Source organism: Typopeltis vanoorti, chromosome 18 (genome assembly GCF_054136105.1).
Source record: "Typopeltis vanoorti isolate ZY-2024b chromosome 18, IOZ_Tvanoo_1.0, whole genome shotgun sequence".
Lineage (NCBI taxonomy): Eukaryota > Metazoa > Arthropoda > Arachnida > Uropygi > Thelyphonidae > Typopeltis > Typopeltis vanoorti.
In genome coordinates, this window is record NC_143566.1 from 46706880 (window position 1) to 46733185 (window position 26306).

At 36.3% G+C, this 26306-nt stretch overlaps 1 protein-coding gene across 2 annotated transcripts in view; it reads left to right on the plus strand.

The window, feature by feature from the left end:
• LOC150096630 (meckelin) overlaps positions 1–26306 on the plus strand; it is a 575505-nt gene that overhangs the window by 379887 nt on the left and 169312 nt on the right. For both annotated transcript variants that reach the window (XM_090408005.1, XM_090408006.1), the window contains one exon: positions 21406–21492. In XM_090408005.1, coding sequence (XP_090264131.1) covers positions 21406–21492 — 87 coding nt within the window. The remainder of the gene's footprint in view (positions 1–21405; positions 21493–26306) is intronic.

A 26306-nucleotide genomic window follows, 5' to 3' on the forward strand; every position in this document is an offset into this window, starting at 1 on the left:
TTTGCATTTTGCCTTTTATTATCATCAACAACAATGTCAAACCTCCATGGAGTCAAAAGACTCATTGCGAGACACACACACTGTTACACACAAACTCATTTAAATGAGTTTGAACTCATTTATCAATGCTTTAAACTCATTTCAATGTATCTGTATTTACTACATTGTCAGGCAACACATTCCACTCACCAACCATTCTCCATGCAAATAATCTACTCCTTATGCCCCTGCTCACACCCTCCTTATACAACTTCCAGTGATGTCCTGTTATTCTACCCCTTCTCACATTCTATGATAAATTTATTCCACATTTAACTAGCCTTTATCAATTTAAATGTCTCAGTCATATCTATTATTTTCTTCCAATTATTCATAAGGCATTGCAAACTGCATTCCCTGAATCTGTCCTCATATCCTACATCCCATAGACCAGTTACCACCTTAGTCAGTCTTCTCTGGACCTTTTCCAATATGTCCTGATCACCATGAAAACCAGGAGACCAAATCTGTGCAATAATCTATATGAGGCCTGATCAAAGCCTTATACAATGAAACCAGAACTTCTTTATTTCTGCACATTAAGGTCTTCCATATCATTGACATAATCTGATGTGATGACTTCACAACTTGTGCAATGTGACTTCTGAACTCCTTGTTGACTACCACTCCTAGGTCTCTTGTTTTCTCAACTTCATCCAAAACTTCCCCACTGAGTGTATACTTTGCATCCCATTGTTGCCTACCAAATTTCATAACCTTACACTTTTCAACATTGCATTGACAATTCCGTAATGACAATAGATTGTATGAGTTTTGCTTACTCATTCAATCTATTCAAGTCCTGTATAGCCACATCTGCTTGATTGCTTATCACTCTCTCCAGTTTTGCATCATATGCAAACAGTTCTGTATCACCAGTTAAACCCATTCCAGTATCATCATCATCATCATCAAATTCCTGCTATGTACCCTCAAGGGGTGTACAGGATATGATAGTACTACATGAAAAAAATTACATCGCTATTAATTTCCTATCTACAATTTTCCTCCAAATCAGTCTGTTACTTGTCAAGACTCCAACATTATCAGATCTTATATTTCTATCGTCTAAGGCACTTTGTACCGTATCAATCCACCTATATCTTGGTCTTCCTCTGGGTCATTTTCCTGCCAACCTGGCAGAGAACACTTGTTTTGCTAATCTTTCCTCGCCCATTCTGTTTAAGTGACCATACCACCTGAGATTAGCTCTGCTAACGCATTCCTGGATGCTGACAATGTCAAGTTCTTTCCTAATATCCTCATTTTTAATATGATATTGCTATTGATGCCATCTGTTCACGCCTCTAATCTTTCTCAGGACTCTCATATCTGCGGTCTCTAGTCTTTGGTCAAGTGTTTTACTTCTGACCCAGGTCTCAGATCCATAAATTAAAACTGGTTTGAACACTGTCTTGTATGCAGCTAATTTAGTGTTCCGACTAATTTCTCTCTTATTCCATATGAATTTATTCAATTGACTTCCCACCATACCAGCTTTGCTGATTCTGTTGTCTATTTCTATATTTAATTTACCATCTTCAGTAAAAATCATGCCTAAATAGCTGAAATGTTTTACTTGTTCCACAGGTTCTCCATTCACAACACAGTTGACATTTTCAGTGATTCTGCCTATTTTCATTGTCTTTGTCTTTTTATTGCTGACCTTCATACCATATCTATTACAACACCTATTCAATTTAGTCAGAGAATCTTGCAGACTTGTAGCGGATTTATTTAGAAGTATAACATCATTCACATAAAGCAAAGAGCTGACATTAACATCTCCAATTTTGATATTGATTCCAGTTTTGATTCCAGTATCATTAATGTGCAAATTAAATAACAATTGTCCCAAAAACAGATCTCTGTAGTATGGTACTAGTGACTTTGCTCTTCCAGAATAGTGTCCCCCTCCCCCCCATACACAACTTTGATACCTGTCTGTTTCCTTATCCCATCTGCTTCAGCTTAGTTACCAACTTGTGGTTGGCAATATATATCAGAAGCCTTTGCAAAATCTAAGTATACCACTGTACATGCATCTTCCTTGTCCAATACATTCATCACTGTGTTATAATAATAAGAAAGTTAGTAAAACACGACCTTCCTTTAAAAAATCCATGCTGATAAGAATAAAGAATACCACTGTTATCAGCCCACTTTTGTATCTTATATATATCACCAGCCTCTCTAATATTGAATACAATTCCAGATATACAGATCAGTCTATAATTTATTATAGACTGATTTGTATATCTGGAATTCCCACTCACAATTACCTAGATGTAATTGTGAGTTGGATTTTGCACTTTCCTCCATTTATGCCTTTAGATCTTCGGAATACATTCACACATTGATGCTGTGATGTATTTCTTTGTGAGTTCCCAAGCAGTATTTATTTCCTTTCTGCTCTTTCTTTATTTCCAACTCCTCATTCCATGCTATAGCTCCAAGCAGTCTCATAAGCTTGTCATAATCACCAGCATTATACTTTCACTATATCCTTTCTTCACAGAAATCTTCATATGGCTAGCCACAACCTAGATGATCACTTCATGATCACTCTCACCAACTGGAGGAAAGTGCAAAATCCCACTCACAGTTACATCCTCTGATGAAATGATCAGATCTCAACTTTTTGCTCTTTGTGCTGCTTGAGATAGTTGTCTCTCACTAACTCAAGAAATTCATTTTCCTTATTCTCAAATGATATCTCTTCACTTCAATCTATACTACCATAATTAAAATCACCCATACTTCCCTTGTACACTAACCCAAGTTACTTATACATTTCTTTATCACCTCTCTCTCCCTCCACATTCTTCCCTGGCCTATAGCAGCATCCAGCTAAATATCTCTTCCTGTCAACCTCCACCTCACCACACTACCTCAAAACCACTGCCAATATTGCTCTCTTTCATATGTACCTTATGTGGACATAATTCCCTTATTTTCATCAGCAACAGTCTTCCTCCCCCCTCTTCTTGTCCTTTCTATCCTCACAAAAAACACTGTACCTTTCCATTTCTATTCCTGTTAGAATATCATCTTCATTCAGCCATATGTCACTTTTTCCATGATTTTATGGCAAAAACTCAATCATTGAAATAACTTCATCCTCCTTATTTCTGACACTAATTTCATTTGTAAATAGTCACCAGTCCTTCCCAAGCCACTTGTTAGTTGTGATTTCTCCACCACACTTGCATTTTCCCAATTATCTTTATCACCTGTTATCCCATATATCCACTCAGCCTCAACTATGCCACCCATCTCGATCCATTCCATTCCTGTGCTGATCATCCTCATACATTCACTATTACTTCCAATATCCACTCTCGCTATGCCATATCTCCAGGGCTGGTTCTATCATTAGGCAAACCTAGACAATCGCCTAGGGGCGTTAAGACTTGTGTAGGTGTGCTTCTGTGAGTATGACAAAATATATAGAGAGAGACAATGTATAGTAAAATGCCTAAATTTTCTTTGCCTAGGAGTATCAGATACTCTCAGACCAACCCTGCATATCTCTCTCTCCACCCAGAAGACCCCCTCCCCCTTTTCCTCATTCTTCTTGCATTCCTGTTCTTTCTCTCTCTTCATCTCTCATACCACTATTTCCATTACCAGGCACTTCACCTCTTACTTCTGATCCTTTGCTTGCATCACACACAAACTTCCCATTGAGCAATAGTTTCTCTTGTTCACTCACTCCAAGCTATTCAAATGCAATCCATCATTGCTGTATACACCCTGTTATATATAGCAATGATGATCAGAACTGCTGTCGTATTAACACTTACAAATCATATCTATATATATCTAATAATACAAATTAATTGTCAGTTCTTTAAAATTTTAAATTTATTGTTTGTTTAATAATTTTCTTAATTTTTTTTTTAGGGGGATGGGTGAGATAAATATTTCTATGCTGAGTTAATGGTTCTTCATTTTTGCTTCTTTGCATAGAAAGTGCAGAAATGGCTATATGCTGTTTCCCAGGTTTCAAATCTGAATGAGTTGGTAGTGACATCATGTAAAGGTAACTCTATGCCCAAGGGGAGATCGAAATGTATATGCACATGAATGGCTGAGTATTGGAAATAAAAGAGAGGAGATTTTGGCATTGGTCAGCTTGGCCTGGTCAATAATTATCAACATCAGCAAGACCTGGTTGACAGAAAATGATATAGTATATGATATAGTTACATGGAGAAAATGTAAGTGGGTATTGTATTTTCACAGAGGAAAGAAGGAATAGAACAAGAGGAGGGGGTATTAGTTTTGATAGCCAAAGAACTTCAACCTACAAAAATAGTAGTTAAGAAGGATTTCAGATTTGAGGAAGATTGTTCATTTGAGGCTATCTGGTGTGAGTTAGAGGCCAACTGGACAAAATATATTCTTAGTTGGTGCTCTAGACTGGGAAGGGGGGAGTTCAGAAGAAGACAGCAGATTAGTACAATGAGTGCAGTCCGAGCAGTTATCATGTGGAGGTTTCAATTATGGGGATATAAAGAGAAAAAGGCACATGACAAAATGGAAATGGAGTTTATACAGTTACTAAGGGATGTAATTATCCCTTAGTAACTCGAGGTGACATGTTCAGCAACCTGGTGATTATGACAAAGTTAAGCGACAGCTTGGAGCAGCGCCATGGCATAAGAAGCTACAAGGTAAAAACGTCAGTAATGCATGGGAGATGGTCATTGATTGTTTGAGAGAGAGAGACAGCATCAGGCTGCATGCTCTGGGTCAAGAGGAGAAACCGAGTAGGGATTAGGGATGGATGAGTAGCAATATAAAGCAGGAACTTGAAGTGGAAAAAAGTAACATTGTGGAGGGATATAAACAAAAAGGTGATCGACATTCTCATGAACAATATAAAATGCAGACAAGAAGGGTTACTAGCATGGTAATTAGGCAAAATCAGATTATCTGAGAGAATTAGCAAAGCAGGCCAGAGTACATCCAAAAGAGTTTCTTCACTATGTATCAAGTAAAAACAAGAATGATTATGAAAGGATAACTTACCCAGTGTTGCTGGTAGGAAAGTGATAGAAGCAGAAGAAATAATTTAGCTGCTAAGCAATCTTTACAGGTGTGTAATCATCCAGTTGAGACTGCGGTTACTTATGTGACAGAGGCTAATATGAGAATGTGTGCAACATATTGAAAATTTATCAGTGTAAATACAGCAATGGGACTGGATACCATGTCAGACAAGTGCTACAAGAATGTTCAAAACAACCGGCAGTGTGTCTGATGAATCAAGTGCCTCTGTTAAATTTAAGTTTCAGCTCTGCAAGATTCGAAGGGTGAAAATACTCGGCAGCTTCAAGAATAATCGGATACCACCAAAAGCATCATATTGCCGAATGGTTACACCTCAAGGAAGTTCAAACACCTGCTGGATACTTACAAACCCATCCGTAAGAACCCCAAAACTGTACTGCAAGTACTAATTCCATATATCGCAGGCCTCTCAGAGGCAATTGCAAAGATCCTGAAGAGATAAATTTTAGTCCCTGAATTTTTCCTATCCTCCTGTTTACCATTAACTAAAGATAAATAGTCTCCCTTTTCCTTCCCTGGTTTTCCAGGCTCAATGTGTGATTGTTTCTGCTAGTACTTTGTACAAACAGGATTTTTAGTTGAAAAGCGACTACAGGAACATTTATCAACCCCAAGAAACCTGAAAATCCTGGCCTGGCATAACACAGTGTGGACATGAACCATAATATCCTCTGGTCCTGTACCTGCCTTTTATATCAGTGCAAGTTTAAGTTTGAGCAGTTATTTAATAAAAGTGCTGAGGCACTTCTGCACCACCCAAACTTAAATCAGAATGTCTCTTTATTGCCAAGATTTGGGAGAGTCTCATCCTTATAAGTGGCAAGCAATAGCATGTCTCTCCCCCCATTTTAACACCCTGTTTAAATGTCACGCTGTTCAAAATTATGTACTTAAATCATATGTTATCGTACGTTATTGTATTTTAAAGTTAATTTATTTTAATTGTTGCCTTAACTGTAATCTCATCTTATTTTATAACCAGCCATATGGCATTACTCTAACATATGACCAAACTCTGTTAAAAAGGAATAACATTCCTTTGTTCTAGCTTCACCTTGTGCTCATGCTGATGCAGTGATGATTTGTTAATTCTGGGTCAAAATATTTGCACTAATAAAATTATTAATCTTTATTTTGTGAGTACACGTTTCTAATAATCATTACTGTGTCACAAGTCCCATTAAAAACATTACTTCACAGAAATAATTCAGGAGACTTATTATTATTGGCTTGACTCCTTTCTCCAAATTTTCCAAAAATATTTCTCTGTCGTGTTTCATTTCCTGCTCTGCTGTTAAGATCACCAATAAGAACAAGTTTTCTTTTGGACATAGACATAAAATAACGCCCATTGTCATACTCTCTATTTTGAAATTTAAGCACATTATTTTACTTGAAATTTCCTGCCATTGCATTATTATCTTCTTGTTTAGTGCACTCCAGTGTTGACTACTATAGCTATTCTTTCCTTTTGTCTGAATATAACATGTTGTATTTATTGTTTAGCAGGATGTCATCCATTTTAGTCTTCTTCATCAAGTTAGTCAGCATCAAATTACTCCCTGCATTTTTTCCTATCCTCCTGGTTACCATTCACAAAAGATAAATAGTGGCATTTTTTTTTTTTTTTTTTAAATAAATCTCTTCTGTCAGTGCCACTTCTATTCCTTGGGTACTTCTTATGTTGATGGTATCTAACATAAATTCTCCTGATGTGAAGTGGAGAACGTATCAAACTAATACTTTAAGTATCACTTTAAGATTTACTAAAATGTGAAGTTTCAGCGATATCTTAGTATGTCATCTGGCTTCTGGTAAATCGCCATGTAGCTGTACCCTCACTTAATTGAATCTTCAGTTATCTGATTAGGAAACTGATTTTCCACTAACTGCTCAATTAATATATCAAATATCCATTCCACACAATAAATGCCTTTATATCTATCTATCTATATATATATATATATCTATTCTGTATATATAAAAAGATAAGCCGAAATTTGAAACGTCCAACAATGTGTTTGCCTTCATGAGACAAACACATTGTTTATTGTCTCATGCTCTCGAGTCATCAGAATTGAAGGAGAACCAGCTTACCAGCCCGGAACTTAGGGGGAGTTGGGCGACGTAGGTGCCGGGCGGGGGGCTGGTGTGTGTGTATATATATATGTATATATATATATATATATACATACATACAGGGTGTCCCTGAATTCATGGCCCAAACATGAGGGGATGGTAGTACACACCAAAACCACCAATATTCGTCATAGAATATGCGGCCGCAAATGCAGCCCGATGCCAGTAGGGGGTGCAGACGAGGCGGTATGGCTTAAAAGCACTGGATCGGCCAAACCCCAGCATTCTCAGCGTCGACCAGACATGAGATGGAGCAGTTTACGAACACAGAGAAAGCTGATATGCACTTGGCGTACGGCGTAGCTAAGGGCAATGGTAGAGAGACGCAAAGACTGTACCGTGAGCGATATCCTATGCGGCATGCGCCCGATCATAAAATGTTTGCGCTACTGCACCGTCAACTGTGTGAGGCAGGCACCTTCCACGTCAGTCAACATGATGACGGACGAGCACAGACAATCAGAACACCGGCTATGAGCGAGGACAAATAAATTTTCAGTATTCATAGGCATTTGACTAGTAAATACAGAAGGTGGATAATCACAGTACGCAGTAGAGTAAATGAGAAAGGAGAAGAGAGAAAAAATGCATTAGAGTAAAGCTATAAAGAATTAGGAATAGAATAAAGAATAGAAGAGAGTAAAGAGTAAAAAGATATTACAATACAAGTACAGGTAGTCCTCGATTTATGACGATTCGCACTTACGATGACCAAAATTATTATTATTAAAAATTCTCTAATTTAACTTTGCCGCTAGCATATGCATACATATATCGCATTGCTTTTGTATACGCATTGCAGCGTCACCATTAGTCAACAAGCAAAGCCTATCACCAATACGCAATAGCTGCTGCTATGATTCATCCAATTCTAACTTATCACAGCCTTTGGCACATTAGTTGCTAATCAGCAGTTGAAGTGTTCGTTTTTCTCTCGTTGCAATTTTTGTATCTCGTCATAACCCTATCATGTCCAGTAAGAGAAGTAAAGAAATAAAACTACTTATGAAAATTCCACCATAAGAAGAAGGCGAGGAAAGCTTTAATTTTAGATGTCAAAATGAAAGTCATTAAAGCATGTGACAAAGGAAAGAAATTAAAAGTTTATTTTTCACTTTGTTAGACTATAATAAATTTAGTTTAATCCTTTATCCAAGTGTGAGCAAACAAAGTTTGCGCCTGAAAGTATCTTTTGCTCACACTTGGATAAAGTATTAAACTAAATTTATTAAAGGAAAGAAAGTCGGTGAAATAGCATGAGAAGATAAACTATCGCATTCAACTGTTTCAACAATCATAAAAGATAAATCAAGAATAATGGAGGCGGCTAAAGGGGCAGTTAATATGAAATGTACAATTTAAGAACTTTTATTGTTAAAAGACCATAAGATTTAATGGTTACAAATATAAAGAGCCAACAAGGTTCACTAGCCACTGTCTAGTATTTTCAAGGCTGTACTGGTATGAAAACAAATGCATCAAGTTACATGAAAACATACACTTTAGTAACTGCTAGGCTGCTACATTTGATAATTCATGTTTGATGGCATGCATGCGTTCGAATGCTTCAGTCCGAATCCGGTACATGACCACGTGTTGTGTAGTTTTTCGCATATTGTAGTTCTGTTGAGCTGAGAGAATTGATGAGATTATTATTATTTCGGGCTACTCCAGGGAGTCCTTAGACTCGTCGAGGGAGGCCCTAAACATCATGTCCACACAACTATTCGACATTCTCACAGTATCTATCATACCTTGCCTTGCCTTGAACTCGCTCACTGTCATAGCACCCACAACAGACTCTGGCAGCTTATTCCACTCATTTACCACTCTAAAAGTAAAGAACCCAGCTCTAACACCCCTGCTAACTACACTCTTGCCCAGCTTCCATAGGTGTCCCCCTAGTTCTCCCACCACCGGTCATGATCTCAAAAATATCATCTGAATTAATCCTATATAATCCTTTTAGCAATTTGAATGTCTCAATCATATCTCCCCTTTTCCGCCTATCAACTAGTTTCTGCAACCCACAAATCCTCAACCTGTTCTCATATGGTTCATTCCATAGACCTGCTATCATCTTAGTCACTCGCCTCTGGATCCTCTCCACCTCCTCCCCATCAAGAAGGAACCGAGGTGACCAAATCTGGGCACAGTAGTCGAGATGAGGTCTTACCAGGGCTCGGTACAGAGGTACAATAACTTGCTTGTCTCTGCTCGTCAAGGTATTTTTCAACAACCAAGTGAGTTGATGATCTGATTTAGCTACTTTTGCAATGTGCCCCCTAAACTTCATCTCCCTATTCACCAACACTCCCAAGTCCCTGGCCTCATCAATCTCTTGGAGTACAGTTCCACCAATGTGGTATTCTGCTGCTAATCTTTTCACCCCAAAATGCATAACCTTACATTTTGTCACATTAAATTGACATCCATTCTCCTTAGCCCAGAACTCCAATCTATCTAAGTCATCCTGCAAGACTTTGACATCTTCAGCATTCACTATCGCCCTACCCAACTTTGCATCATCAGCGAACAAATGAACTGTTCCACTTAAATCCTTCCCTATATCGTTAATGAACAGATTAAACAGCAGTGGTCCAAGAACAGAACCCTGCGGCACACCACTAGTCACAGGCCATCTTTTGGACTCCACTCCTGAATAAACTACTCTTTGATATCTCTCCATCAACCACCCACCTATCCATCTCACCAACCCTATATCCATTCCCATATGTTGTAGTTTACGGATTAGAATTCCATGTGGTATCCTGTCAAACGATTTTGCCACGTCAAGCAGTATCACTGTAAACCCATTTCCCTTATCCAGTTCTGCCGTCACTTTGTTATAAAACTTGAGCAAGTTACTGAGGCATGATTTACCCTTCACAAAGCCATGCTGTCCCCTGTACAGTATCTCATTTTCATCAATCCATTCCTGTATTTTTCCCTTGACTACTTTCTCCAAGACCTTGACAACGATTCCTGATATGCTGATCGGTCGGTAATTTGGATCCTCCTTTATGCAGTGAAACTGTTTCCCCTCTTTCCACGCCTTCGAGACTAAACCAGACCCAAGACTCAGATTAAACAACATGGCCAAGGGTACTGATAATTCCTTAGCCGCTTCACGCAAGACCCGTGCCGGTATACCATCCAATCCCACAGATGTATTCACGTTAAGGTTCTGTAATAGACTATTCACCTCCACTTCATTCATCACAATTCCCGTATAAACTAATGGTTCCTTCATTTTTTCAATGTCACTACCTGGATGATATACTTTTGCAAAGTGCACGCTCAGTAACTCCACTATATCGACTGATTCAGTGCCCTCCTTACCACCGTCATTCCTTAAAATCATTTTGCCATGTACAGTTTTTTTCTTGCTTGCAGCATATTGAAAGAACTGTTTGGGATTCTCTTTTGCTTGCATAGCTAGTTTCTTTTCATAATAGGCTTTTGCTGTTTTTACCACACTCGTTACCCTTCTGGCCTGCACTTTATACCGTTCGTGTGCCTGCAGGTCACTCTTTTCTTTAAATTCCCTCCACAGTTGTTTCTTTTTTTGCAGCTCAAGTTTAATGGTGTTATTCATCCATTTAATCCATACTTGTTTTACTATTCGGACCCTAGGTATACAATCAGCCATAACCTCCTGTAAATGCTCCTTGACCACTTCCCATGCTCTATCGACGTCCAGCCCTTGCAGTTGTACATGCCATGGCACTGATCCAAGCAATCTCCTAAGCTTGTCAAACTTGCCAGCATGGTAATTCCACATATTTCCTGTCTTAATCAAAAAATTCCACACCTTTAGCTACCTCCCAGGTCAAGACCTTATGATCACTCTCACCAATAGGTGGCAACATGGTCATATTCTTTTCAGTCAAATTGTGAGATGCTAGTCAAGCACTCTCACACCCCTAGTATTTTCAATTACATGCTGTCTCAGATAGTTATCCCTTAATAATTGAATAAAATCCATTTCCTTCCTCACATGTGTCCTCTCCTCCTTCCAATCAATGTTACCATAGTTGAAATCCCCCATAATAATTACCCTCCTTCCACTCATTTCATCAATTTGTTTATGCATACTTTCTCTACCATCTATTCCATCACCTGGTCTATAGCAGCACTGAACTGTATATTTTATTCTGCCAGTCTCAATCTCACACCAAATAGCCTCAAATGAGCTCCTTTCACTATCCTGCAATACAACTTCAATTCTCCTTGGCTGCAGTTCATCAGCTATCATCAATAACACCCTTCCCCCATTTTATTCTCTCTCTGTCCCTCCTAAACACACTATAACCTACACATTCTATCCCTCTAACTATATCATCTTCCGTCAGCCATGTTTCACTAATGCCAATAACCTGTGGACAGGAAGAGCCAATCAAGGCCAAAAATTCTTCCTTCTTGTTCCTAATACTCCTGGCATTAGTATACATGAAATGCAGTGATCCCTTTGTCCCACCCTTATCTTGATGCGTTATTCTAAATGTCCCATTCCCATTTTTTGTCCTTAGTGCTGGCCCGGTACGTTATATACATTTTTACACTCAACTGTCCCACTGAAGTTTGCATATCCACTCCCCCCCCTCCTTGGTAGTTCTAGTTTCCCTGGTTCTGCACATCCATTTTCACTTCATTCAGCAACACTTTTTCCAGTCTCTGCACACCAAGTCCATTCAAATGCAGGCCATCCATCTTGTATAAGTCCTTTCGCCCATCAAACTCATTCCACACGTCCACGAATTCCACACCACACCGTCTGCATAACCTGCGCATAATGTCATTTGCGATTATGGCCCTCCTAAACTCCTCTCTGTCATACCGCGGCAACAGACTCACCATTTTAACTCTGTCACTCTTTTCTTTCACTACCTTTAACAATACTTTCAAGTCCTCTCATAAAAAATTTATCACCTTTCAATTCATTCGTACCCGCCACAATTATTAGTTCTTTCACCCTCTATTTTTGTACTCTAATACTCTCACTTACATCCTTAAATTTCGCACCCGAGATATTTCCATATGTCTTTAAAAATAGTACCTTGATTTCTATTTAAATTATTGCCTGTGCATAGCACCACTTCTGCTTCTTTGAAAGTTCTGTGTCTGTAGTCATTCTCGATGTAAGGCATAGAACTATTTTTCCAATCTATAACGTGAGATTTGATGTTGAGAAATGATGAGCTAAACCAGATGTGATGATTCTATTGTAATTGACATCCCCCACATGTTCCTTCTGTCTTATTTCAAAACTTCTAGAGGTCTGTCCAGTGTAAGAAAGGCGACACGTGCATGGAATTTCGTATACTCCAGGAAATTTAAAGAAAGGTACCTCATCTTTGGGTGATCTTAAGACTTGTCTTGATCGTGGTAGTTGGTTTAAAAACTACTCTGATGTTATGAGCTTTTAACATTCTCGCCAATTTTTTGGATACTGAATTAATATATGGAATGACAGCTGTGGACACATATTGGGACTCTGTTCCACGTTGTTGGAGGTTGTCTTTAAAAAGTAATTTGTTTAAAATGCTAGAAGGGTATCCATTCAGGGATAGAGAGTTAGCTATTTGTGACAGTTCTCTCTGTACATGTACGTCATTTGAAATAGACCTTAAGACTCTATTACAGAGCATATGAATGATGCTGTGTTTTTGTGAACTATGATGGTTAGACGAATAATGTAGATATCTACCTAATATAATTTTTGTTTCTTGTAAATGGACAGTTGGACATTGTTATTTTCTCTCCTCAGCAGTGTGTCAAGAAAGGGTAGTTCATTGTTCTTCTCCAGTTCCATAGTGAATTTGATCTTAAAAAAAAAAAAAATGAAATGTACAATTTTATCTAGAAAAAGAGAAGGGCCAATTCATGAAATAGAGAAGCTTTTAATGATATGGATAGATGATCAAAACAACAAGAATATTCCTCTCAGTTTGTTTATGATTCAAACAAAAGCTCGCAGCCTATTTGACAATTTAAGGAAACAACAAGAAGATAAATATGGCGAGCATTCATTTAACGCTATTGAAGGTTGGTTTTATCGATTCAAAAGCCGAATTTACTTATATAACATACAAATAACGGGAGAAGCTGCTAGTTCCGATTTTGAAAGTCCCGAAATTTTCAAGAAAAATCTGAAAGAGATGATAAAAGATAAAGGCTATTTGCTAGAGCAAATTTTTAACATAGATGAAACCAGACTGTTCTGGAAAAGAATGCCAGAACAAACTTACATTCACAGAGAAGCTACATTGGTGCCTGATTTTAAGGCATTTAAAGATAGGATTACGCTTCTTAGAGGAAATGCTGCTGGTTTTAAATTAAAACCATTTCTTGTTTACCGTTCACAAAATCTCAGAGCTTTTGAAAAACATTGACAAGAATAAATTGCCGGTTTACTACAGAAGTAATCCTAAGGCTTGGATGACAATTGTTTTATTCGAAGACTGGTTCTTAAATTGTTTTATTCCAGAAGTACGTGCATACTGTTTTGAAAAAAAAACATTCCTTTTAAAATTCTATTGCTGCTTGACAGTGCTCCAGGACATCCTCTTCACATTGGCGATTTGAATGAAAATATAAATGTGATGTATCTACCCCCCAATACAACGGCTGTGATTCAACCTATGAATCAAGGTTCGATTGCTACATTCAAGACATATTACCTGAAAATTACATTTTCTCAAGCAATAACAGCAGTGGACAATGATGCTATAACATTACATGATTTTTGGAAAAATTACGATATTAACCAATGTATCCAGAACATTGGAACTTCATGGAAAGAAGTATTGGAACAATATATGCAAGGAATTTGGAAGAAGTTACTACCGGAGGAGACACTCGAAGAATACAATGAGTATAGTATGTTAGAACAAATTGGTGAAGAAATCGTTGAAATTGCAAGAAAACTGGATTTAGAAATGAATATTACCGATATAGAAGAATTAGCAGATCACGAAGAAGATGAACGGACTGATCAAGACTTAATTTTCCAAAACGAAAGCATTGTAGAAGAAGAAAGGAATAATGAAGAAGAGATATCGTTAAAATATTTACTGTAAAAGGATTAGCTGAAGTATTTTCTAAACTAAATCAAGGACTTCAGCTACTCGAAAATATGGATCAAGACACTGATTGCTTCACCAAATTCGAGAAGCAGTCAGATGTTATCGCGAAATATATGAAGAAAAAAAGAAAAAAACACAGACAACATTAACCAATTTTCTGATTAAAAAAGATACTCCCTATCGCAAGAAATAACCATATCGTCCAAATAAGTGAGTAACAGTTACTCACCTGTTTAATTAAAGACACTGCTGTTAATAAGTTTTTTGTTTATGTTAAGTAATATTTAAAGGAATTTCAAATTAAAATAAGTGCACCATTTTTGATGTGTTTATGTATTTTTTTATTAAATTTTTCTTTCTTAATTTTGTATTTATGTATTTGTATCTGCTAATATATAATTTATAAATGTTTGTGTTTATGCATTTTGCACACCGTTTTAAGTTATATAGAAACGTAATTTATGAAAATATTATAACAGAAATCAAACAAATCAAGAATTAACAGAAGTCCTCAACTTACATCAGAATCGACTTACGACGGAGAGGTTGGAACGTAACCCCGTCGTAAGTCGAGGACTACCTGTATAGGAAAATAACCCATTGTTACAATGGTGCAGACAGTACAAGATATTACAACAGAAGTTATTACAGTGGTCCCATCCCATGGCCTCCCAGATCGCCTGATCTTTCTTGTCTCAATTTCTTTCTGTGGAGGACATTTGAAGAGTGTCACGTACGAGACACTTGTGCAGTCTGTGGAGGATCTGGTAGCCCGACTCTCTGGCACAGCTGGTGATGTGTGCAACAAGCCCGGTGTTTACGAGCAGGTATGCCAATCACTACTCCACCATTGTGTCATGTGTATCAACGTTGGTGGGTGGACGTTTGAGCATTTGTTGTAATGATCTCCAATAAATGTCACTCTGGAAACCTGTCTATCCTTCATTTCCAACTCCTCACTGCGTTTGCGGCCACATATTCTATGACAAATATCGGTTTCGGTGTGTACTACCATCCTCTCACTCACATTTGGGCCATGAATTCAGGGACACCCTGTGTGTGTGTGTGTGTGTGTGTGTGTGTGTGTGTGTGTGTGTGTGTGTGTGTGTGTGTGTGTGTGTGTAAAGCAAAGTCTGTTTTCGATGTTTGCTTATAACTCGAGAATGAATTGACCAATTTTGATGATGTCATCACCAATAGATAGAGAATGTTCCAAAGATAGTTAATGTGCATTTTCATCGATGTACACCTCCAGATTATAGGGTAGTGATCATTTTTTTTTACTTTCCTCAACAATATCTGGCCACTATTTTATGGCCATTTTTTTTAGATATTGTTAAATGCTATTGTTAAATATTGTTATTAAGTGTGGTATCACAAAAGGTTTCTTTAATTGTTTGGAATGAATGTACAGTATCCCATAAAACATCTATTGAAGCAGTTAACAGAATACTGAGGGATAGCAGATCAGATGATTGAATAATGGGTGGAATAACTGTTTTTATTTGCTGGTGATTTTCGACAAACACTGCCCAGTATATCTCACAGAACCAGGGTGGACAAAGTGAATTCCTTAAGACATCATCACCATGGCATTATATAGAGAAGTTTTCTCTCAAAACCACTATGCTTGTTCCCCTACATGGAGATTAATGCACATTCTTTCCTCTCAAAAATGTTAAAAATTGGCAATAGTGAAGTACAGCAAAGAGACGGAAAAATTATATTAACACACATAAATATTGGGAAAATTTTCCAAACTGCAGACAAACTGTTGTGCTGTGTCTTCCCATCTATTGAGAATAAACAATAGTCACCATCTTGGTTCAGGGAGAGAGCTATTCTCGCACCTTGAAATGAGTGTGTGTGTGTCAATAGCGAACGAGTTGATTCTTAATAGGGTTCATGGATCTTAATGTTTACAAATCATTTGATACTCCTGCAGATTAGATGATGCAGTTCATTTTCCCATGGAATTTTTAAATTTGCTTAATCCATCTGGATTGCCTGGTCATGAGTTGAAAATAGATGTTCCTATTATGTTGCTCCGAAATCTGCAACCCCCCCCCCCCCCATGAAAAGAAATGCAGTGGAACTAGGCTTCAAGTAAAATCGATGAAACCGAACATGATAGAAGCTGTGATATTTATAGGTACTTGTATCAGACAAATTGTCTTCATTCCTGGGATACCCCTTTTTCCTTCAGACTATCCATTTGCATTTAAACAGTTAAAATTTCCAATAAGAGTTTCTTTTGCAATGATGATTAATAAAGCCCAAGGACAGACCCTTAGATATGCAGGTTTAGATTTAAGAGATGAATGTTTCGGAGACTGGCAGTTATATGTAGCATGTTCTTGAGTTAGCAGTTATTATATAATAATTATTAATTATTAAATAATAATTTTTATAATAATAATAATTATTATTATATTATTAAATAATATAATAATTATTAAATTCCTGAGAATTTAATAATTATTGTTGAGGATAATAAAACGTCTAATGTTGTTTACAAAGAAGTGTTATAATGTTCACAATTCTACACCATGATGAAAGCACCAGCATCAAGAGTAAATACCCCAAAGTGAACTGCTGGCAGTATAAGTTCACCTCAGCCATGCATAGGTGGTACATTAGTTTTCAATGTTTAAAAAAAGGGAAGGAGTCCCTGGAGGATGAACCATGCTGTGGATGGCAAGTTTCTGCACGGATAAATGAAAATGTGGTGAAAGCTAGGGAAATTGTTGCCCATTAGAAGTAATGCAATGTCTGTGTGCCTGCATGCAACATGTCAGGGAAGAACTGTTCCACAACAACGAGTTTTTGTTACACGGCTGCACCTTGCACTTTTCACTGCCTGTGAGCAGTTTCTGGCTTCATAATCGATCTGTGTGATCGAACATTTCCCCCTATTCACTAGATTTGGCTCTCGCAGACTTTTTCCTCTTCCCAAAGATGAAGTATGCCTTGAAAGGGGGAACACCTAAGCACCATTGAGGACATCCAATGCAGTGTGACTCAGAGACTGAAGGAGATTCCCATTCAGGACTTCCACCATGCCTTCGAACACCTGTACAGCAGATGTAAACGTTTTCTGGAGTTGGAGGGAGATTATTTTGAATCTGTGTACAATTCCAAATATAGTACACAGATTCAAAATAATCTCCCAACAATTATATAATAATTGTTGTCTCATTACTTAATGGGCACACCGTGTATGGCATGTTTACAGATTGTTGCATTCATGTTTATATATTATTAGCAGAAGTTCGTGTTATGGTTGTTCCATCCTGATGTCAGAGTTTCAATACTGAAATTTTACTCAAAGACAGTCTTAAGTGCTAAAAATACTGAACGACTTAAATATATTGATATATTAATTGATTAGATATATTGAATGCCTTATGTTCTACTAAGCATAGCAAATATTTAGTGTAACATAATACATGCTGCACTAAAATCTAGGATAGGCAACTTGTAAGCAGCTGCCATTTTAATAAAACGAGAATATAAACAGTGTTCTTCTCAAAGTAAGTATGAACTTTATTCATTTTCTTCTGTTTTGTTTTCTTGAAATCAATAGCAAGTAAGCAGTGCTTTTACTTAATGTAAAGCATAGCATATCTATATTTATAGATTGCCATGACTAACAAACCTCATTAGATAAAAATGAATTTAATATGATTTAAGTGCATAAAGCACAGTACATGACTCAGTAGTCTTGGTGCTCATAATTAAGAAAGAATTTTTCTCTTTAATTTAGTTCATGAATACTTATGCAATTAATAATGTAAATAAAAGATAAACATGTAAACAAATAAAATCACAAAATAAGTAAAATAACTAAATAAATAGGTAAAATCTTATATTCAGGAGCAATTTTTGAAGAAGAAGATTGAAGATATATGTTGGAAATACAAGAAGAATTGCTATGCAAAAAAAAAGTATTAAAGGAAAAAAGGGATCATTTTCAAAGATCAATAAAGATATTAGTTGTAATAAACAACTAATGCAGCATAGTTCACTGAGTGGTTAGTGTATCCAATTTCCAACCAAAAGTGAGTTCCAACCTGTCATGGGAATGAATATTTGTGATTGTTCTTAGGTGGGAGATTAATAGAAGTCTGAAAGAGGTTGAAAGTTCCATGTTTGTTTTCTTTCTAGTCTATGTAAAAATACAAAACATATCTATAAAATTGATAAAAATAGCAAACAAACAAAAAAAAAGCCTATTCCTACTATAGTAATAACATTCTGTAGGTTTATAAAAGTTTCATGGGTGGTAGTTGCTCATTGAGTCCTTGACTCCCTGGTGGTCTCAGATAATAATAACAACAATAATAATAAGGCAAAAACATGAAAAAAATCATAAAAATGTATTGTTGTATCGATTTTCTCTCTATATTACGTATTTTATAGTCCAACTCATCAATACAAGTAAGAACCCTTTTCAGATATCACGTGGTACCTCTGAATAACAAAGGAATTGCCTCAGGGTCGAGCCAATGCCAGTGTATCAGAGTTTCCGAGGTCAACCTCTCGTAAAGCTCTAAGAAATTTATAATAATATTGCTGCGCCTCTGATGCGCCGAAGGTATGTGATCGCCCGAGGCAAACCGCTCCCCTCACATTACTGCTCCGTGAACTTTGGGCTTACAATACACTTAGAATTTTATGCAAGTCATGAAACAACTCTAAATATTTATAGCTCTAACAAATAATGAATATTTAGACATCGCAATGTTAATTACACAAACAAGTGAGTGATCTTTACTTGAATTATTAATTATTTTATAAATTACTCCTTTCTCTAAGTTTGGAACATTTGATATAAATACAAGGTTGTATTATAATACACTTAGAGACAAACATATGTATTTATTCCCTTTTCATTGGGTCTTGTTTGTTAAACTTTGATGAGATTGGAATTCCTAAATTATCAATCTATCACAATTTAACAGTATGTTTGCAATCTATTCTTATATAGTTTTGAGATTTGGATTGTTACAGCAAAAAAAAAAAAAAAAAGAATTGAAGCATTTGAAGTGCACTGTTGGAGAGTATTACTAAGAATAAATTGGTAAAAAAGAAAAAATAATGCAGAAGTTTTACATGAAATAAAAGAGGAATGAATATTAAAGAAAACAGTCATAGGAAGGAAGATGAAATTCATGGGACATGTATGGAGCCATAACAAATGGATTGGAAACATATTAGAAGGGAAGATGTCAGGGAAAAGAAAAGGACAATCCAAATATACATTATTTAGATGTACTTAGATTAACTGAAAGTAGTTATCTTTTCTGTTTGCCCAAAAAAGTAGACCTTGAAGAAGACATTCACCATAATGACAGCAACTGATTTTTAGAATGGTGAAATAAAGGATGTTAGTGTACAGCATACAATTATTACCTCAAAAGGTGTATTGTGGTTCTTGATTTTAAGCTTTGAATTGTTTTAAGAGATGTATTGAATTTTCTTATTAAAAACAAAAAAAAAAGCGAATCTGCAAAACACTTAAATTCATTGTGAAGAATGTGGCATACCAGCACATTCCTACACTTGTTGATATTGGTTTTGTAGATAGTTTCATTGACAGTAGTGTTCAGTACAATATTTGTAGAAAAGTTTTCCAAGTACAGCTGCTTGTATCAGTAACTGTGTGTATTGAAGGGGAGGAATGATTATTTTGGTTAAATACAATATTTATCATTTGTTGTTTGCTTCATTTTTATAGCATTATTCATATTTTTCCAGATGTGATATATTATTTAAAATTGACATGAGAATATTATTTTTTTATATTGATCCCATACACAAAAGTCAAGAGACCTATAAGAACATCAGTGACATGTGTGGGAGATGACTGAGATAGAAATTTATTGATGTTGAAAGTTTATATTTCACTTGGTTAGAATATAATAAATTTAGTTTAATCCTTTATCCAAGTGTGAGCAAACAAAGTTTGCACCTGAAAGTATCTTCAGGACTGGGGTAAGGTGGTACAACACCAGGGCGACTCCTTGCAAAGGTGGAGCAAGCTACCAACACTCCTATCTCAGTATCTCCCATAATGCAAAACACATCTCCTTGCAGATATGTCTAATGTTATGCATTAAGGGAAAGGCCACTACCCAGACTAGTTTCAACCTTTATTGAGGTCTCTTCAGTGGGATATTTATTGATGTTTTTTGAAGAGCTGCAATTTGTAATTGCTTGGTAATACTTCATGAGGAAGACAGTTCCAGAGGATAGAGGTGGATGGAATAAAAGAAAGAGGAGAAGCAGTTTCGGTGTGTTTGCAGTTGCACAGTAAAGGGATGCTGGTCAGCTGCTGCTATTGTGTTAACAGATGCAATTGAAAGTGAAGGAATGATAGTTGCCAATTAATTGGAGAAGTGACCATGGAAGTACCTGTAGAATAGACACAGTACTAAAACACTGTGCCTGTGAGATAGAGGTTGAAGTAAATCTGTAAGAGAGTGAGGGATCATCAATGAGCCTAATTGCTCGCCTCTAGGCAGCATCAAGGATTTTAAGGGAAGTGAACCTGAACATGTGAGCAGTATTCTAAGCATGGGTGGATTTGTATATAGTTAGGAGTTAGTTGGGTGTAAAATAACCTTTTGAACAAAAGAGGATGCCTAGTTTCTTGGATGCTGAGGAGGCTATTGATGTTATGTGTAAACACATCTAAGCAAACATTGTAAGAATTTTAGAATAAATTCAAATCAAGTAAATGCTTTTGTAAAATGTATTTAAAGGATAGTTGAACATTTTCATTTTTAATAATAATCAGATAATTAGATTAAATTAAATCAGAATTTAAAAAAAAAAAAAAAGAATTATTCTCCTTAAGAAATGAATTCCTCTCGAGTATAATTTAATAAAAAAAAATGGTGAATTTTCAGATAATAAGTTTGCTTATCTTGAATACTTAATCAGTTATTTTATTTATTGATCCAATTTTTTTAACCTACTTTTGTTTTTGATACACACTTTTCCATCTTCATTTGATGTATATATATATATATATATATTTTTTTTTTTTATACAGAAGCAAGATGTTGTTCACCTCTTACTTCCAACCTCGGACCAAGAAGAATTTTTATTCATATATATAAGTATTGCTTTTGTAATGAAGGTAAGATGCCATAACATTTATATACACTTAATTTTTACTTATTATTATTTATCATCATTATCATAAGAGTTGCTGAGGTGTACCCTTGAAGGGCATACAGGAAACTGTGATAATACTGCATCATTAAGTTTACATTACAGTCATCCCTCGACTTACGTCCATTCGAGTTACCAAAGATACATCCGTGATCCCATAAGGGAATAAATAACATTTTTGGCTATACTTTCGAACAAGACGCAAGTGAACGTAAGGTAAAGCATGCACAGTGGCAACAGCACTTTCAGCGGCAACCTCCTTTGGCAGTGCATGTGTCTTCAACAGTTCCTCTGTTGATTTTGTGTTTGAGAAATAGATTGTGTATTTATCGTTAAATATTTCACGATGTTTTGTGCAACATGGCTCCTACACGCACAATCAAAAAACCTAGTGAAGAATCACAGAAGAGGCGAGCAATTGATCTTGAAACAAAGTTGCAAGTTATAAAGCAACATGAAACTAATAAGCCCGTCAATGTGATTGCACATGACTTTGGATGGTCTCATTCTACACCGATGACCATTTTGAAAAATAAGGATAAAATCGTAGAGGCTGTGAAAGAATCTGCTCCCATTAAATCGACGATAGTGATGAAGCAACGACAAAGTCCTATTGGTGATAAGGAAAAGCTGCTTGCATCATGGAGAGGACCTGAACCAAAAGTGCATACCCCTTAGCACTGTGACCATAATTGCTAAGACACATCTCTTCAAGATGATGAAGGACAAAGAAAAACACGATTATGACTACGAATTCAGTGCTTCTTCCATTTGCTTCATGAGATTCAAGCAGCGTTTTGCACTGCATAATGTGAAAATGTATGGGAATCTGCAAGTGCTGAGAAGGCTGCCAAGGAGTTTGTGGAAAAATTGGATAAAATTATAACGGAGGAAAATTATTTGCCACTGCAAATATTTAATATGGATGATACGTCCGTGTTTCAGAAAAAAATGCCTGAGCGGACATTCATCCACAAAAAAACTAAAAATCTATACCTGGTTTCAAAACTCTTAATGCCTGTGTTACAATTCTGTTACGGGTAATGTGGCTGTATATAAACTGAAACCATTTGGGTTTCACAAATCTTCAAAAACATTAGGAAGCATACTCTCAGTTCATTATCGGAGCAATAAGAAGTCATGGATGACTCAAAAGTTGTTTGATGATGCCTTATTCAACTTTATGCGAGTGAAATAAAAAGCTATTGTGTGAAAGAAAATGTAGAATTTAAAATTTTATTAATTCTAGATAATGCTCCAGGTCATCCGTCTTATACCGGTGATCTTCATGAAGTTCAAGGTCATGTTTCTCCTACAAAACACTTCTTCATTGATCCAACCGATGGATCAGAGAGTTCTTGCAGTGTTTAAGGCTTATTATCCAAGGAGAACTTTTTCACAAGCCATTTCTGCTATTGAAGGAAATGACCAGACTCTCATGCAATTCTGGAAAAACATTAAATATGTATCATGCTATTAAAAATATTGCTGTGGCTTGGGACGAAGTGACTTCTCAATGTATGAGTGGCATATGGAAAAATACATTAAAAACGTTTGTGCATGATTTTGGAAGTTTGCAATAGTGAGCCTAGCAAACAATCTGAATCTCTAAGTGAATGATGACGACATAATTCAACTCATAGAAAGTCTTCCCACCCGCCCGAAGAGTTGATCAAAGAAGGATTGGTCGAACTGGAGGAACAACTGTTGCAGAAGAGGGAAAAGAGAAACAGGAGAGGTAATTAAACAATTTACAGTGAAGGATCTTGCAGAAATGTTCTTTGCAGTTAGCAATGTTCTCAAAATGGCTCAAGTCATGGACCCCAATGTTGAACGCTACTTAATAATAGAAACGAAGAAAGTACATGATGCATTTGCTTGCTATGAACAAATTTATGATGAAAAGAAGAAGAGGAATAAGCAAAGCACTTTGGACATTTTCATCAAAAAAAAAACAAAGGTTACACCAGAAGAGCCACAGCCTGATCGTTCACACAGGGAAGGTAATGAATATGCGATTGTGGAGGAAGATCTGGGTGATTATTCTCCTGTTTTATAGTGGCGGTAACACACAGTATAGTTTTATAGTAAGATTTAAAAATTAAAATGACAGTATACTTATTACGGTTAAGTCCCTAACCCCTATCCCCTATAACTCTGTTGATTTAATGTATCGACTTACGTCCTACTGGATGGAACGGAACCCGGACGTAAGTCGAGGGATGACTGTACTATCATATCAACAATTTCCTCAAATTTGTATTACTTGTCCAGTCTATAGTATTGTCAGATATTATATTTTGGTCTTCTAAGGCACTTTGCATCAGTGCTCCTAGATATTGATTTTCCTCCATGATGACATCAAAAACACCTGTTTTCCCAATCTTTCCTCAACAAGTCTGTTAAGATGAATATATTGCCTTAGATTAGGTCTCCCCACACATTCTTGAATGTGTTAGCCAAGTTTTCCTTTCCAGTATCTTTCTTTTTTTGTGATTCTGATATTCATGCCATCTGTTTACTCTTTTGATGTTTCTCAGAACTCTCATATCTATGGTCTCTAGTCTTTGATAATCATTATATTTCTAACCCAGTTCTCTGATCCATAAATGAAAATTAGTTTGAGCTCTATCTTATATACTGATATTTTAGTGTTTTGTCAGATTCTATACAAATGTTCTCAGTTGGCTTCCACTTTTTTTTGTTGTCTATTTAGTTTGCCATCTTCATTAAAATTTTACATAAATAGCTGAAACATTTTACTTGTTTTATAGGTTTCCTTTGAGAATGCAGCTCATGTTTGCTTTGTTTCTTTCTGTTTCCATATATTTTTTCTTTTTATTGCTGAGTTTCATACCAAATTTGTTACTATAGTGTTTCGATTTATTTACGGAATCCTCTAATCAATTTATTTAAGAGTATAATATCATCTTCATAAAGAGCTGAGATTAACTTCTCCAATTTTGATATCAGCTTTAATGTCACTTTCCTTCATAACGTGAGCATTTAGACGAGACATAACAGTGGACATAGTGTGAAGCCTTGTCTGATACTTGATTTTATGTCAAATTGTTTTTCTCTATATTCCTCAATTCTGTTTGATGAATTACAACTGTGATATAGACTACATATTGCAACGAATAGTGTCCCATTTATGTCATATAATTCTTGCCTTTTGAGTAGCATTTCTCTTGCTGACTTGTCATATGCTATGTTGTTGGAAGTTTTTCCACTTGGTTATAATATAAATTAAAGATGTCAAAAAATTATATTCTTGGTTTAAACCTTTATCCAAGTGTAAGCAAACAAAGTTTGCGCTTGAACTATTTTCTGGACTGGGGCAACTCATATAAAGAAGCTGGATGACTTCACATCACTTGCCTTATTATCCCATGATGCAAAGCATATTCTTACAAACATATATATAATGCTACACATTATGGGAAGGGTCACTACCCAGACCAGTTTCGACCTTTATTGAGGTGTAAAATAAAGGGTTGCTCATCATAGGCCTGGAGTAGTTAGTATAGGTGTGCCAGAGAGCCTGATTGTATTAGGAGAAAGAAAAGACAGATAGCTAGTATGAGAGATAGAGAAAAGGCTTCAGCTCTTTTATATCATCATACAGCCACAAGCTATTAGTTTTCCTTTTTCACCAATCTTATATAGATGAACAACCAAAAGACCAATTGAAACTAAAACACAAAGATAACTGATACCTAGTGGTTAGCCCCATCTGGGTTAACTGCTTTGAGTTGGCCTTCTCTGCCCGGGATTGCTCTCCAGTCATCCCTTATTGACTCTAAGACCACATTGAATAAAGACGATGGAACTAGTTGAAAACCTCTCATAGCAAGAATAGACAGAATTTTATCTCCCTCTAGTGAATATTGCACAATGTGGATGGTCTACACCATCTAGTCATAAATTTGATATCTCCTAGAATGCTTCTTTCTAAATACAAATATCATCTGACTGAACAATAAAATTTCCACAATACAATATTATAAAGCATTTGGATGTCATATTGCTGGTTTTCAAATCCATTTTTCTCTCTAACTTTCCATAAATGGTATTTTAATTCATTAATTATAAAAATCAAAATTATCTTCCCATTGCTAACAGGTGGTGGATATTGTAAAAAAATAGCCTGTTCTGTTGTAAGTAATGGAATGCACAACACATTACATAATCTGCTCCAAATACACAGGGCATGAGGGCAGCTGTAGAATGCATGTTCTACTGTTTCCAATTGGTAACAGATGTCACAGATTGGATCTCCAATGTTGAAATACCTCCATTTGATGGTGTTGACTGGAAGGTGGCCATATGTAATTCTCCAAGCAAGATTACTCCTGTTAGGATATCCTTGGAACTTCCACAAATTGTGAAACAAAGTATTGTCGTCAGTACCCGACTGTGGAATTTCACGGAATTCCACAGTTGGGTACTGACAACTGAATTTCACAAAAGACAAATTCCACAGTTGGGTACTGATGACAATACTTTGTTTAATCTGGCATTGACATTCATTGACGGAATCTCAATGCCAGATTGTTTTAGCAGTCTTAAAGTTAAGCACAAAGTATTGTAGTATTCAGGAACAATCTTAGCTTTTGGACCTGTATAATCATTAATTCCAAACAGGGGAAGATGAAAACCAAAGTAGTAACAGAGAAGGTCTGCACATGTGTGATTAATCTGCAATATTGTGGATTTTAGAAGCTGTATTGCTTAGATAGCAAAATTTTTAGACTGGAAGTCCACATTCTCCATGCT